The sequence below is a fragment of the Anoplophora glabripennis genome, unplaced genomic scaffold, assembly GCF_000390285.2.
Source record: "Anoplophora glabripennis isolate ALB-LARVAE unplaced genomic scaffold, Agla_2.0 scaffold580, whole genome shotgun sequence".
NCBI lineage: Eukaryota > Metazoa > Arthropoda > Insecta > Coleoptera > Cerambycidae > Anoplophora > Anoplophora glabripennis.
This window is the reverse complement of record NW_019416656.1, coordinates 303,558-316,891: the sequence shown is the minus strand read 5'-3', so window position 1 is coordinate 316,891 and position 13,334 is coordinate 303,558. Positions and strand designations below refer to the sequence as shown.

At 33.8% G+C, this 13,334-nt stretch overlaps 1 protein-coding gene across 1 annotated transcript in view; it reads right to left on the bottom strand.

Annotated features, from left to right (window-relative positions):
• LOC108911925 (glycine-rich protein 5-like) overlaps positions 1-11,687 on the bottom strand; it is a gene marked incomplete at its 3' end in the record, with an annotated part of 17,019 nt that extends 5,332 nt beyond the window's left edge. The window contains exons 1-3 of the mRNA XM_023455171.1: positions 11,615-11,687; positions 11,272-11,365; positions 1,847-1,924 (exon numbers count right to left, since the gene is read on the bottom strand). Of these exons, the coding sequence (XP_023310939.1) occupies positions 1,847-1,924; positions 11,272-11,365; positions 11,615-11,629 (187 nt within the window). The remainder of the gene's footprint in view (positions 1-1,846; positions 1,925-11,271; positions 11,366-11,614) is intronic.
• Positions 11,688-13,334: the final 1,647 nt, after the last annotated feature.

The window sequence follows — 13,334 nt, the reverse complement described above, 5'->3', positions numbered from 1 at the left end:
CTCTGAAAGCTAAACCGACGAGTAGTGTGCGGGTTTTCATCTGACCAAATGTGACTATTATGGCTGCAAAGAAATTAGCTCTGTTTCACTTTAAATAAAATTTAATATTGAAATTACAAAACCCCAAGAGTTCAAATAATTTAAATTTCATTTCATAACCATTTCAATTTCATTACAGAAATAATGACATAAAAAACCAACACTCACTAGATAAATTATAAAGAGAGGGTGAAATGTATGTAGTATTTAAATATTGACTGTAAGTAATAGAAGATAAAAATACAATCGGACGGAGACAAATAAACAACTCGGTACGTGTTCCTGACCTAGGTTAACCTGTGTCGAGGTCAATAACCTTCTAATTTGCACGTGTGCACTTTAGTAGGATCGTATTCCATGCAAAGTAGAGCAAAAAGTTATCGGTTGTTGTCAAAGGAAAATCGTGTCATCAATTAATAGGGATGATTGTTTTCGAATGTACGGTTATACAATTTATTATTTTTAATATTATTAACGTTTTCACGTTTTATAATTTATTATGTTAAATAATACACAGTTTTAGTATTTCAGTTTATTATTCAATATGCAGTTGCGTATAACCAAATATTACATAATAAATGTAAACTTTAGTGTAAATCTAAACTTTGGTGTAACCTAGGTAGGCACTTATTGTTTTTGAGAAAGCAAAACTTATGTTTTTTACCTGTTTAAAATGCCAGCACGAGTAAAACAGCATTCATCCGTCCAGAGCACTTTGTTAATAAAGTTCTGCTTAGGAACCAATTGCAAAATTCAAGACGATTGGGGAAATCAGCTGCTTCTAAAGCTAGCTTGAACTTTTTCAAAACGTTTTATGTGAACTCCTTTGCGGGAAAAATGCGGGAGATATGGAGGGTGGTAGATTTGAATAAACGCTTTAAATTGTTAAGTAATGGTTTTGTAACCGTGTGTAATGTATTTTGTATATTCGGGTATTTAGTGTGCCGACTTTTTTATTTGATAAAATACAGTGTGCCTACAAACCTCTGCTTTATTTTATTTTCTTTTAACGAAAGTTGACTTTGAGAAATCAGGCTTGTTAAAACATTTTGCACTAAATTATTAAAATTAGTTATAATAAAATGCAGCATGATCCTTTATTTACTNGGTGAAAGTGGCGGAGTCAAAAATACCAGCAAAGAATGTCCCCCTTATTTAATCTAAAATCGACAGGTCTGAGCGTTTTTCTACAATCTTGACGCAGTTCCTGAAAATGTCTCTGTTTCGTTTTCATTTGGCCACCCTGTATATTAATGTCATTTGGATGTAAACCTCAGTACCTGAATATTTCGGAAACCGAATCTACGTATCTATGTTTTAATTATGATTCATTTTACTCTCATTAAATTGCTTACAAAATATAATGCTAAGAATTATGTGAATGTAAATATGAAATAAGATAATAAAATAGATTAAATATTCTAAAATAAGTTCGCTTAGTTCCGAAATTGTTGCTTTTTTTGTTCATTCATCAGGATTCATCATTTGTTATGGCACTTTTGGAAGTGCAGGAATTACAAATTACTAAAAACTGTCAATATCACAGTAGTGACTTGAAAACAATTATTTTTAAATGAATCTATTTTATCCTCTTATTAAATTAAAAATGATTAAAATACTTAAATACGGAATGTATTCAGTATACTCTGAATTATAGTATACAGTATTTTAGTAATATGGCAATTCATACAACTGCCATATAACTACGAAGATTACAGTGAAAAAAAAGGTTTTACATTTATTACGAAAAATGATATCATTTTAAACAAAAGTCCATCTCTTCGAAATTTGGATAAACAGAACTTACCACTTTTTCCAATTAATTCACTTGCATTACCAACCAAACCGCCTTCAATACCAAAACCGAAACCTCTTCCGGAACCACCTAAAAAAGGATTTGTTACTTAGTTGTTTTCTTAGTTTATCAGTTAATAGTTTTATTAATAATAAGAAAAATTGGTTTTAGTCATTTTTGTCAAACTTAAACTACATAAATAATTGTGTTAAAGGAAAATAAAAAAAATATAGAAAATTAATGTCACATACCCAAAGAAGTCGCAGTGCCAAATCATAACTTACGAAAGTAATAAATAAATATAAATATTTGGGTCGTGTACGTATATAAAAAAGTTGAGAGAATCCATGAACACTACAACTCCTCTTTACTTCATTTACGCTTTGATTATTTTTGTCAAAATTACACAAAAAATGTAGCTACATAGGAAAACAGTCATGTGAAATTTCAATTGCGCGTATTAAATAACAACGGATTGTTATAGACCAGTGCTTAAGCCTTCAAAAATGGTAAAAAGTGGAAAAAAATTATAGTAGGATGAAACCCGTTGAAAAAGGAAGAGAATATAACAGAAATGAATGGAAAAATAATTTACGGGCGATCTGAGGTCGGGAAGGGGAAGGGGGTGAGTTTTTAAGGGTAAAAAACGGTTTCCCTTGATTTCCGGAAAAACTACAAGTCTTATGGAAAAAAGTTAAATGGCAAAGTTGTAGGTAATAAAAAGATCTACAACTTTTGTATTTACACTTTTTTCACATAACCTCAAAATTTATGTGAAAAATTCAAATAACCAAGTTTTTGGTTTTTTATTTTTATCTTTTACAAAAAAATTTTTTTTTCACGAAATTTGGTGAAAACTTACCTATTTATGTCCCAAACACGCTGTAATTTTTTTGATTTGAAATATTTATTTTTTCACCTTATTTTTACTTAATATCGAAAAAGCACCCTAATTTTCAATCGAAAATTCTCACGTCAAAATATCTGCCTTTTTAAAAACGTCGGTGGGCTTTTTCTTCGTTGAAATCTCTACTTTCTGATGTTGTAAAAAAATATACATTACTATGGTAAGTTTTCTCCATAAGACTTGTAGTTTTTCCGGAAATCAAGGGAAACCGTTTTTTACCCTTAAAAACTCACCCCCTTCCCCTTCCCGACCTCAGATCGCCCGTAAATTATTTTTCCTTTCATTTCTGTTATATTCTCTTTCTTTTTCAAGGGGTTTCATCCTACTATAATTTTTTTTCGTTTAAAAAATTATCGACCCTGGTCTATTAGTAAAACTAGATTTTAAATTGTATCATTGACTATATGAAATCTAAATGAAAAATGATAAGTTTGTGATTAACAGTTTGATCTACTTTTTTCTAACGATCTATATACCTAACTAGAAATATTAGCTTATTGTTAATTCTGTTAATTTATATTTTCTATTACAATTACATGTACATTTAAATCATGAGTTTAGTAAATAAAAGAATATTTGGAAAACTAATTTGCATTTGGAAAGTCATCTATTTATTTTAATACTGATTAATCTAGATATATTATTTTGGAATAAGCTACATATCCAGCTATACAGGGTGTCTCATAATTAGCTGCCAACCCTGAACAGGCCGATTCTATGATTAAAACTAAGTAAAAAAGTTCATATGAACATGGGTCCGGAAATGCTTCCTAAGGGCACAGGGACCCATTGAAGAGGGAGGAATGGAAATCATTTTTTTGCAATATCTCTCAATCGCGTTGTGATAAATGAATGAAATTTGGTATACACAGCTAAATTTTGATGAGCAATTTGATGGACTAATCCATTTATTTCCACAAGGTCCATTGGGGTGGGTACGGGGGGGCCCTTGGTACTTTGCGTGTGTAACTTTTTCATCTTTGACTTTTTAACAAATTGGACAGCAAATTCCGTTTTCCCGAACTGTTTTACGTTAAAAAGGTACTCTTGTTTCAAATCGTTATCTTTAACGGTTTCTGAGAAAATCGCTCTTGAATTAATCCCACTTTGGTCAATTTCATAGTAATTTAAACAAAATTATCAAGGTATTCTTATGTCAAAGTATTGTCAACCCGATTGCCAATTTAATAGTTCTAAGCGAAAAAAATGGAAGAGTTTACGGGACAAGAGTTAGTTGATATGATATTTATTTATGGCTTTTGCGATGGTAATGCTGCAGCGGCAGAACGCGAGTACGGGAGAAGGTTTCCAAACCGAAGGCTGCCATCAAGGAGGACATTCCCTACGGTATTCCGCAACTTAGCTGCAACCGCCACTTTTCGAAAGGCACCGGGTCAAGGACGTCCCAGGATTAATAGGGAAGCGGAGGTCCTTGACGCTATTGAACAAGATCCTACGACTAGCATACGGAACATTTCAAGGCAAATAAATGTTCCTCGGCCAACGGTACTACATATCTTAAAGATTTCCTTAACAGAATTGATTAGATGTGCTACTAACATTTCAGGTTGGAAGAATATTAAAGCGACAAGGTCTACATGCCTATCACTATCGACGTGTACATGGCTTGATACCAGAAGATTTTGCGCCACGTATGCAATTTTGTCGCTGGATTTTGTCGCTGGACAACGAGCAAGCTTCCAAAATTTTGTGGTGTGACGAAGCTACTTTTACCCGAAATGGAAAATTAAATTTTCATAATTCTCATTATTGGGAAGAAGAGAACCCACATGTTGTTCGGAGAACAAACTTCCAGCAACGGTTTTCCATAAATTTATGGGCGGGAATAATTCACGACACTCTGATTGGACCTATTGAAATTCCACAACGTCTCAATTCAAATCTTTATTTAAACTTACTTCAAGAAAATCTTCCCCAAATTCTCGATGATCTGCCTCTAAATTTACGACGTAACATGTTTTTTCAACACGATGGAGCCCCGGCACATAGTGGTCGCAATGTTCTAAATTTCCTAAACGAAAATTTCGCTGGACGGTGGATAGGGAGGCACGGACCGGTAGCTTGGCCGCCGCGTTCTCCCGACCTAACCCCGCTGGACTTCTTTTTCTGGGGATATCTAAATCAAAAAGTTTACGCCACCGAAGTCGATACCCGTGAGGAATTGCTGCAGCGTATCAATGATGCAGCCAATGAAATTCGTCAAAACCGTTTTAGCATCTTAATAGCTTCGAGAAGTGTTACACGTAGGGCAAGACTTTGTATCAGAGAAGGTGGAGGGTTTTTTGAACAGTTTTTAAAATAGCTTGTTGTCTGTTATCAAAATTAAGTTTCCATCTTATGATCCCTTCGAAAAGTGACGGTTGCAGCTAAATTGCGGAATACAGTGAGGAATGTCCTCCTTGATGTCAGCCTTCTGTTTGGAAACCTTCTGCCGTACTCGCGTTCTGCCGCGCAGCATTACCATCGCAAAAGCCATAAACAAATCATCATATCATAATTGTTCTACATCAATAATGTGTATTACTGATTACGTATTAAATTATTATTATTATTTTTTGTTTAAATTACTATGAAATTGACCAAAGTGGGATTAATTCAAGAGCGATTTTCTCAGAAACCGTTAAAGATAACGATTTGAAACAAGAGTACCTTTTTAACGTAAAACAGTTCGGGAAAACGGAATTTGCTGTCCAATTTGTTAAAAAGTCAAAGATGAAAAAGTTACACACGCAAAGTACCAAGGGCCCCCCCGTACCCACCCCAATGGACCTTGTGGAAATAAATGGATTAGTCCATCAAATTGCTCATCAAAATTTAGCTGTGTATACCAAATTTCATTCATTTATCACAACGCGATTGAGAGATATGGCAAAAAAATGATTCCCATTCCTCCCTCTTCAATGGGTCCCTGTGCCCTTAGGTAGCATTTCCGGACCCATGTTCATATGAACTTTTTTACTTAGTTTTGATGATAGAATCGGCCTGTTCAGGGTTGGCAGCTAATTATGAGACACCCTGTATACCCAAAATGATGGAACAAAATTCTTATTTTTGTTCCAGTTAAAATTTAAAAAAATTGCTGAAACAGGTCAATTAGTAAATAGAAATTGTTACTTTCCTGCAATGTTTTCAATTTTTTTGAGCCATGTTTGACAGACCTATAACATTACCGATATATCTTTTTAATAGGACGCTCTATATTTTATAGTATAAATAAATAGGCATTCTAAAGACGAATTCAGCGATATAAGGTTATGCCTGCTTTTTTGTCATAGTTGTCAAAAATGGAGAAATTAAAGGAAAACAATAATTTAGTACTACTTTTCATTTTATTACAGCAAATATTCAAAGTGGTCGCCATTAACCATTGCACAATTGGTGTTCAAAGTTATCAGTTACATTTCGAATAACATTTGGTGTTATGTTTCAAACTTCTTCTCCGAAATGATTTTTCAATTCTTCGATAGTGTCTGGTCTGTTTACATATACATATTACATATTTACGTTTACATATTTAGACAACCCTACAAAAAAATTTACTGGGGTTAAGTCAGGGGAGCGTGGTGGCCATTCAAGTGGCCCTCTTCTGCATATCCATTGATTTGGGAAAACTTCATTAAAATAATTTCTTACATCGTGGTTAAAATGTGGGTACGGGGTAAATGAGGGGTATCATCTTGCTAGAACCAGACATCACCAGCAGACATATCGTGCTCATTAGGGTTAGGAAAAATTAATTCCAGGGCTGAAATCAGCTGATAACGCAAAAAATCCAAATAAATGTCGCCTGTCAAATTGCCCCCAAAGAAATAATGTTCAAGAATGCGATTTCCTACTATTCCTGCCCAAACATTCCCTCTTTCCGTCCGTTGTGTATATTTTTCTTGCATCCAACGCGGATCTTTTGGGCTCCAAAACCGAGTATTTTGCTTGTTCGCGGTTCCGTTTAAGCAAAAAGTTACTTCGTCAGTGAAAATTATGTGATTTTTTAAGTTGGGTTGTCTTTCAAATAAATTTCTAATTTCATCACAAAACTGTAATCTTTCGACTGTATCTTCTGTCCATAGTTTTTGCAAAACGTTAACTTTGTAAGGATTCAACTTTTGAGACTTCAGAGTTCTATGAACTGAGGACAAGTTGAAGTTGGCCGAGACAGATCTAATAGATGAGTGAGGATTTTCAGTAACGGCGAGCATCACATTTTGCGGGCATTTCCGCTTACCGTTCTTCGCCTCCCTGATCCAGGTAAATCTTTTATACTTCCGATTTCTTCAAACTTTTCGGATACTTTACTTATTGTACCTCTACTAATTCTCTGGTCTGGATACTTATAGTGAAATAAGTCACATATCTCCTGTTGACTACGGATTTTATCTCCGCATCCAATCATAATTAAAATTTCAATTATCTGTTTTCCGCCTAAACTGGCAACCATTTTTCAAAATAATTTAACAGCAAATGAATTGGAACTAAAACGATTAACGTTATACCTATGGTACTCTGGTGGATTTTATGTGTTTATCGATGTGTTTTTTTTTTGACAAAGAAAAGCTTTAGAATAAGGAGGAAAAATTTAATAAAGAGTGAGTACGACATAGAAGACAATTTTTTACATTTTTTTGCTATAATAAAACTATAACAAAAAAGTAGGTTTAACCTTATATCGCCAAATTCGTCTTTAGAAGGGCTATATATTTATACTATAAAATACAGGGTGATTCAGTCATAATGTCATTAATTTTAAGAGCAGATAGAGAAAAATGAGTATAATACGATGGCGTGATTAAAAAAAAATTAAATGCATATTTAAGCTGAAAAAAAATTTTTTCAAATCATTATTTAACCCCCTTTTCAGGCTGTTACTGACCGGCTGACGTCAGCCGGCTACGATATGAACAGAGCGACCTAGATGCAATGTTGCCATATTTATATATTTTCGCACATACAAAGACAATAAATAAACGGTTTGCTCACGTCAGCCAATAATAATTTAAAATGCTATATAAATTATTTTTGTATAATTATGCAATCAACATATTAAATTATTATTGTTGCAAGAACCTCGAGGAGGTCTGAGCATGACTTGCCAAAAATCATTTTTTATTAACATCGTAGTGATAATTTTTTAATTTGCTGTAAGCCTTCTATTAAAAATTGAAAGTAACGCGGCCCATTCAGATGTACAGGTAGAAAATGCGGCTCAATTAAACGATCGCCATATACTCCTGTCCGTACATTGACACCCAACCTCCTCTGAAAGCTAAACCGACGAGTAGTGTGCTGGTTTTCATCTTACGAAATGTGACTATTATGGCTGCAAAGAAATTAGCTCTGTTTCACTTTAAATAAAATTTAATATTGAAATTACAAAACCCCAAGAGTTCAAATAATTTAAATTTCATTTCAAAACCATTTCAATTTCATTACAGAAATAATGACATAAAAAACCAACACTCACTAGATAAATTATAAAGAGAGGGTGAAATGTATGTAGTATTTAAATATTGACTGTAAGTAATAGAAGATAAAAATACAATCGGACGGAGACAAATAAACAACTCGGTACGTGTTCCGACCTAGGTTAACCTGTGTCGAGGTCAATAACCTTCTAATTTGCACGTGTGCACTTTAGTAGGATCGTATTCCATGCAAAGTAGAGCAAAAAGTTATCGGTTGTTGTCAAAGGAAAATCGTGTCATCAATTAATAGGGATGATTGTTTTCGAATGTACGGTTATACAATTTATTATTTTTAATATTATTAACGTTTTCACGTTTTATAATTTATTATGTTAAATAATACACAGTTTTAGTATTTCAGTTTATTATTCAATATGCAGTTGCGTATAACCAAATATTACATAATAAATGTAAACTTTAGTGTAAATCTAAACTTTGGTGTAACCTAGGTAGGCACTTATTGTTTTTGAGAAAGCAAAACTTATGTTTTTTACCTGTTTAAAATGCCAGCACGAGTAAAACAGCATTCATCCGTCCAGAGCACTTTGTTAATAAAGTTCTGCTTAGGAACCAATTGCAAAATTCAAGACGATTGGGGAAATCAGCTGCTTCTAAAGCTAGCTTGAACTTTTTCAAAACGTTTTATGTGAACTCCTTTGCGGGAAAAATGCGGGAGATATGGAGGGTGGTAGATTTGAATAAACGCTTTAAATTGTTAAGTAATGGTTTTGTAACCGTGTGTAATGTATTTTGTATATTCGGGTATTTAGTGTGCCGACTTTTTTATTTGATAAAATACAGTGTGCCTACAAACCTCTGCTTTATTTATTTTCTTTTAACGAAAGTTGACTTCGAGAAGTCAGGCTTGTTAAAACATTTTGCACTAAATTATTAAAATTAGTTATAATAAAATGCAGCATGATCCTTTATTTACTTGCATTTTATTGGTTTCATACATATGTATCCGTATACTAAAGCGGATTAATTAAATGTGAACACAGATTATGATGTGAACTTGGCAACGCTGTTCGCTTCAGCTGACGATTTGTTCGTGACATTACGTTACAAAATTTTCCGAGCATCCGGGCATCTGGCAGGTCCGCCTTCTTAGCGGGAGTTATGGGTTGATTTCCTTCATTTTTAAAAGTCGAGTAAAAAATTTTTTTCAATTTTCTGTCTTTATTAAGTCATCCTAATACGTGATTAAAATTAATGACATTATGACTGAATCATAGAGAGTTCTATTAAAAAAAATTTCAAACGTGTCTCAAAAAATAGAAAATACCGCAGAAAAGTGACAATATCTATTTAGTAACTAACATGACATGATTTTTTAAAATCTGAACTGGAAAAAAATATGAATTTTGTTCCATCATTTTGGGACACAGTGTACGCAGGGTGTTAAAAAAAGAGTGTAAAATATTTCAGGAGGTAATAATATGAACCAAAATAAGCAGAAAAATCTTAATAAACATGGGTCCGCAAAGTAACGGTTGCGGAGATATGGACCACTATTCGTTTTTCAAACATTTTATTTTATTAGGAATAAACCGACAAAGGAAGCCTTTAACAAACAAAAAACAAAGTTACAGAAGATGTTCAAAGTGCCCTCCGTCCATTTTCAAGCAGGCACGACATCTTCGTCTCAACGATATTCGAACTCTTTCGAAAACACCCTCCTTGGTTTGGATTTCTTGACACTTTTGATTAATCCGTAGCTGCAGCTCTTCCAGGCTATTTACAGGAGTACCATACACTAATGTCTTCAATATCCCCAAACAAAGAAATCTAGAGGGTTCAGATCAGGCGATCTTGGAGGCCATAAAACAGGTCCGGCCCTTCCTACCCATCTATGTGGAAAAGTTTTTGGTGTAAATGCTCTCTAACGGCCATGGAAAAATGAGCTGGAGCACCATCATACTGGAACCACATTTGTTGCCTCTGATTCAAAGGAATGTTTTCCAAAAACTCATACAGTGTGTTCTGCAGAAAGTTGAGGTAAGCAGCGCCTGTTAATCGGTTTGGTAAAACAACAGGACCTAGAAACCTGTCACCTACAATACCCATCCAAATGTTTAATGAAAAACGTGCCTGATGTCCAGATTCTATTAGAGCATGAGGATTTTCGTCGGCCCAAATATGCGTATTGTGAAAATTAAACACTCCATTTCTTGAGAACCCGGCCTCATCAGTAAAAAGAATGTTTGCAAGAAAACGAGGGTCTTCAGCATCATGACGTAGAAACCAGCGGCAAAAAAACAAACGTGCTTGATGATCATTTATTGGATTTAAGGCCTGTACTCGTTGCACATGGTATGGATAAAGTAGTTGCTCGTGAAGGATTCTCCAAACAAGAGGACCACTAATTCCTACCTCGGCTGATATTCTCCGCACACTCGTACCTAGATTCTGCTCTACCAGTGCTAGAATTTCTTCTTCTGCTCTAGGAGTGGATACCGACCTTGGTCTTCCGGATAAATGGCACTGTTTGCTCAAGGAGCCGGTACACGCAATCTTTGGTGAATTCTTCCAAACATGCGTTGTGAAGGAATCTGGCGATTTGGATAAGCGTCAACATAAAGACGTCGCGCTTCGGTGGCGTTCCCATTAGCACGACCATATATGAAATGCATGTCTGTTAATTCTGCGTTAGAGTAACTAGCCATAGCGAAAGAAATCTTGTGCACTGATAACAACTGTCAAATACGTACTGTTTATTTCACTAAACATCAACCAACTATTATAAGAAAATACACAACGTTTTTGCAAAATAAAAAAAGGGTCTAAAAACATAAAACATTCCATATCTCCGCAACCGTTACTTTGCGGACCGATGTTTATTGAGACGTTTCTGCTTATTTTGGTTCATACTATTACCTCCTTAAATATTTTACACTCTTTTTTTAACACCCTGTATATTAGAACTAAGGCTACTGTTGGAAAAAATAAAATTCTCAATAAACAGACTATTAAAATAATTTAAAAACAATACTTATCCCTAAATAAATATCGTATAAACTAAGTGCATTTACTTTTTTATGTGAACATACCTTGTGCTTCCCGTTTAGCGAGAGGATGGTTCTGAGTATATACAGGAGGTCTTGCGATACAGCTTAGTAGAAGAGAACACAAAACTGTAAAGGTCTGTAAAGAAAGCAAAGAAGAATTAAAATCTTATAATATTATCCATAATTTATATTCAGGATTTATAATAATTTACCTATACTACAGGATATGTTTTTTATTATTGTTAATATAAACTTGAAATGACGTCTTAAGCTGGGCACTAAACATGAACATGATAATGCAATAGTTTATTAAAAATCTTCTCACTAACTTTTTCATTTTATATGTTGTATTTTAAGATAAAATGGTTAAAGTGTAACGACTTACTTTTAAAGCATCCATCTCAAAAATAGTCTAGTCAAACACTATCATATATTCCGAGATGTTAGGCTTCACATATCCTACACCACAAAGCGATTATTTAATTTTAGGAAATATTTTATATTTACCAAAGTTCAAGGCTGATTGCTTACTTCTTTCGATTTAAAAATATAATTCCACAACAGCGTAATATTTGCATGTGCCTGATATCTTCCTTCTACCTAAATTATGTATAGGTGTTGAATACTTAACTAAATTTTTAATTTGGTAGGAATTTTTGCAGTTTAAAAAATCTAAACAGGTGTACAAAATCCACGCAGGTATACATTTAATTGTTAATAAAAGTCAAACTCTCATGGTTATACATATAGTTTTAAGCCACTTTGTGATGTAATGACGTAATTACTTTTAATTTTTTTTAAAATATACTGCCAAAAACGTATTCGAAGATGTAAAATTTCAATGAACACGACAGATATTACTGTAAAGTATTAATTTTAAAATATATTTCATGTTGTCATAGTTCCTGGTCGATGACATAAGCTTTGTGTAAAAAAAATTATAAGAATTGTCGCTCTAGACAAACAAATACTTGTTATTAGAGCTCGGGACTCGGTCGGATGATCATAGCCGTCGCGTCGACCTTTCACTACAGTGCACCGTACAAAATCGATAATAGTGGCATGTGTTCTGTGTTCGCGTTCGCTTTGTGTACACGTGTTTTAATATTCTAATTATGTCGAACGCACCCAGGGGTAAAAAACGACCTTTCGCTGATAAAGTACGCAAATTTATTGCCGACTTTGAGGATCTGCGGTACGATGGTGCTAAAATTGTGTGCACAATTTGCAATAGTGGCTAAATGTGCTGGAATACTGCGTTACTGAATGTTTTGGATACAAACATCAATTAATTGTAGGAAGAAGCAATACCTCTTCTTGTATACCATATTCATTAAAGGTGTTACGATGGTTTCACTAACTTATATACAGTTTTGTACATCAAATATCAACACAAAATATTATTCTTACTCAGATGAAAATTTATATTTCGACCGGTTAGCTGAACGTCTATCTATGTATGTACAGTATGTCTACAGTTAGAGAGAATAGGGGATAAAATAAATATGTATTTTTTATTTTAAAGAAAAAAATATTGTTGAAAAAATAATACAACATAATGAAAAAATCTGAAAAACGGTTCTGAAAACTTTTGAAATATTGAAATATCTACAAGTAAATCTTAAAATAGTCGTAAGAGTAATAAATTATAATTTCGATGCTTGGTTATTTAGTGACATTTTTTCTAAAATATGAAATTAAAAAACTACTGTGTATGTCACTGTGTTCTAAGGAAATAACCGTATAGAAGCTCTTTGAGTATTTTTCCGATGGAAACTAATCAAATTAGAAATAATAACAACAATGATGATAATAATAATATCTCTACCTGTCATTCTAATCGCAAGGATTAGCCTAGAAGTCAAAGACTTGACGGGAGAAGGTTACTATTCAGTAGACCTCATGTGCGTCCAGAAAGGACACATTGGTATGAGGGAAACCTGGAAAACTTCATTAATTAGGGAGGGGGATATTCAAACACCCACCGGTACAAAATACAGCAACAAATGTTCGTGGTGTGGGGGCACGTCTTTCAGGATATCTTGCACGGTACACTTGACAAGCTCTGTAGGTATTTTCGTTTGCTTCGCCATAAATTATGAGCA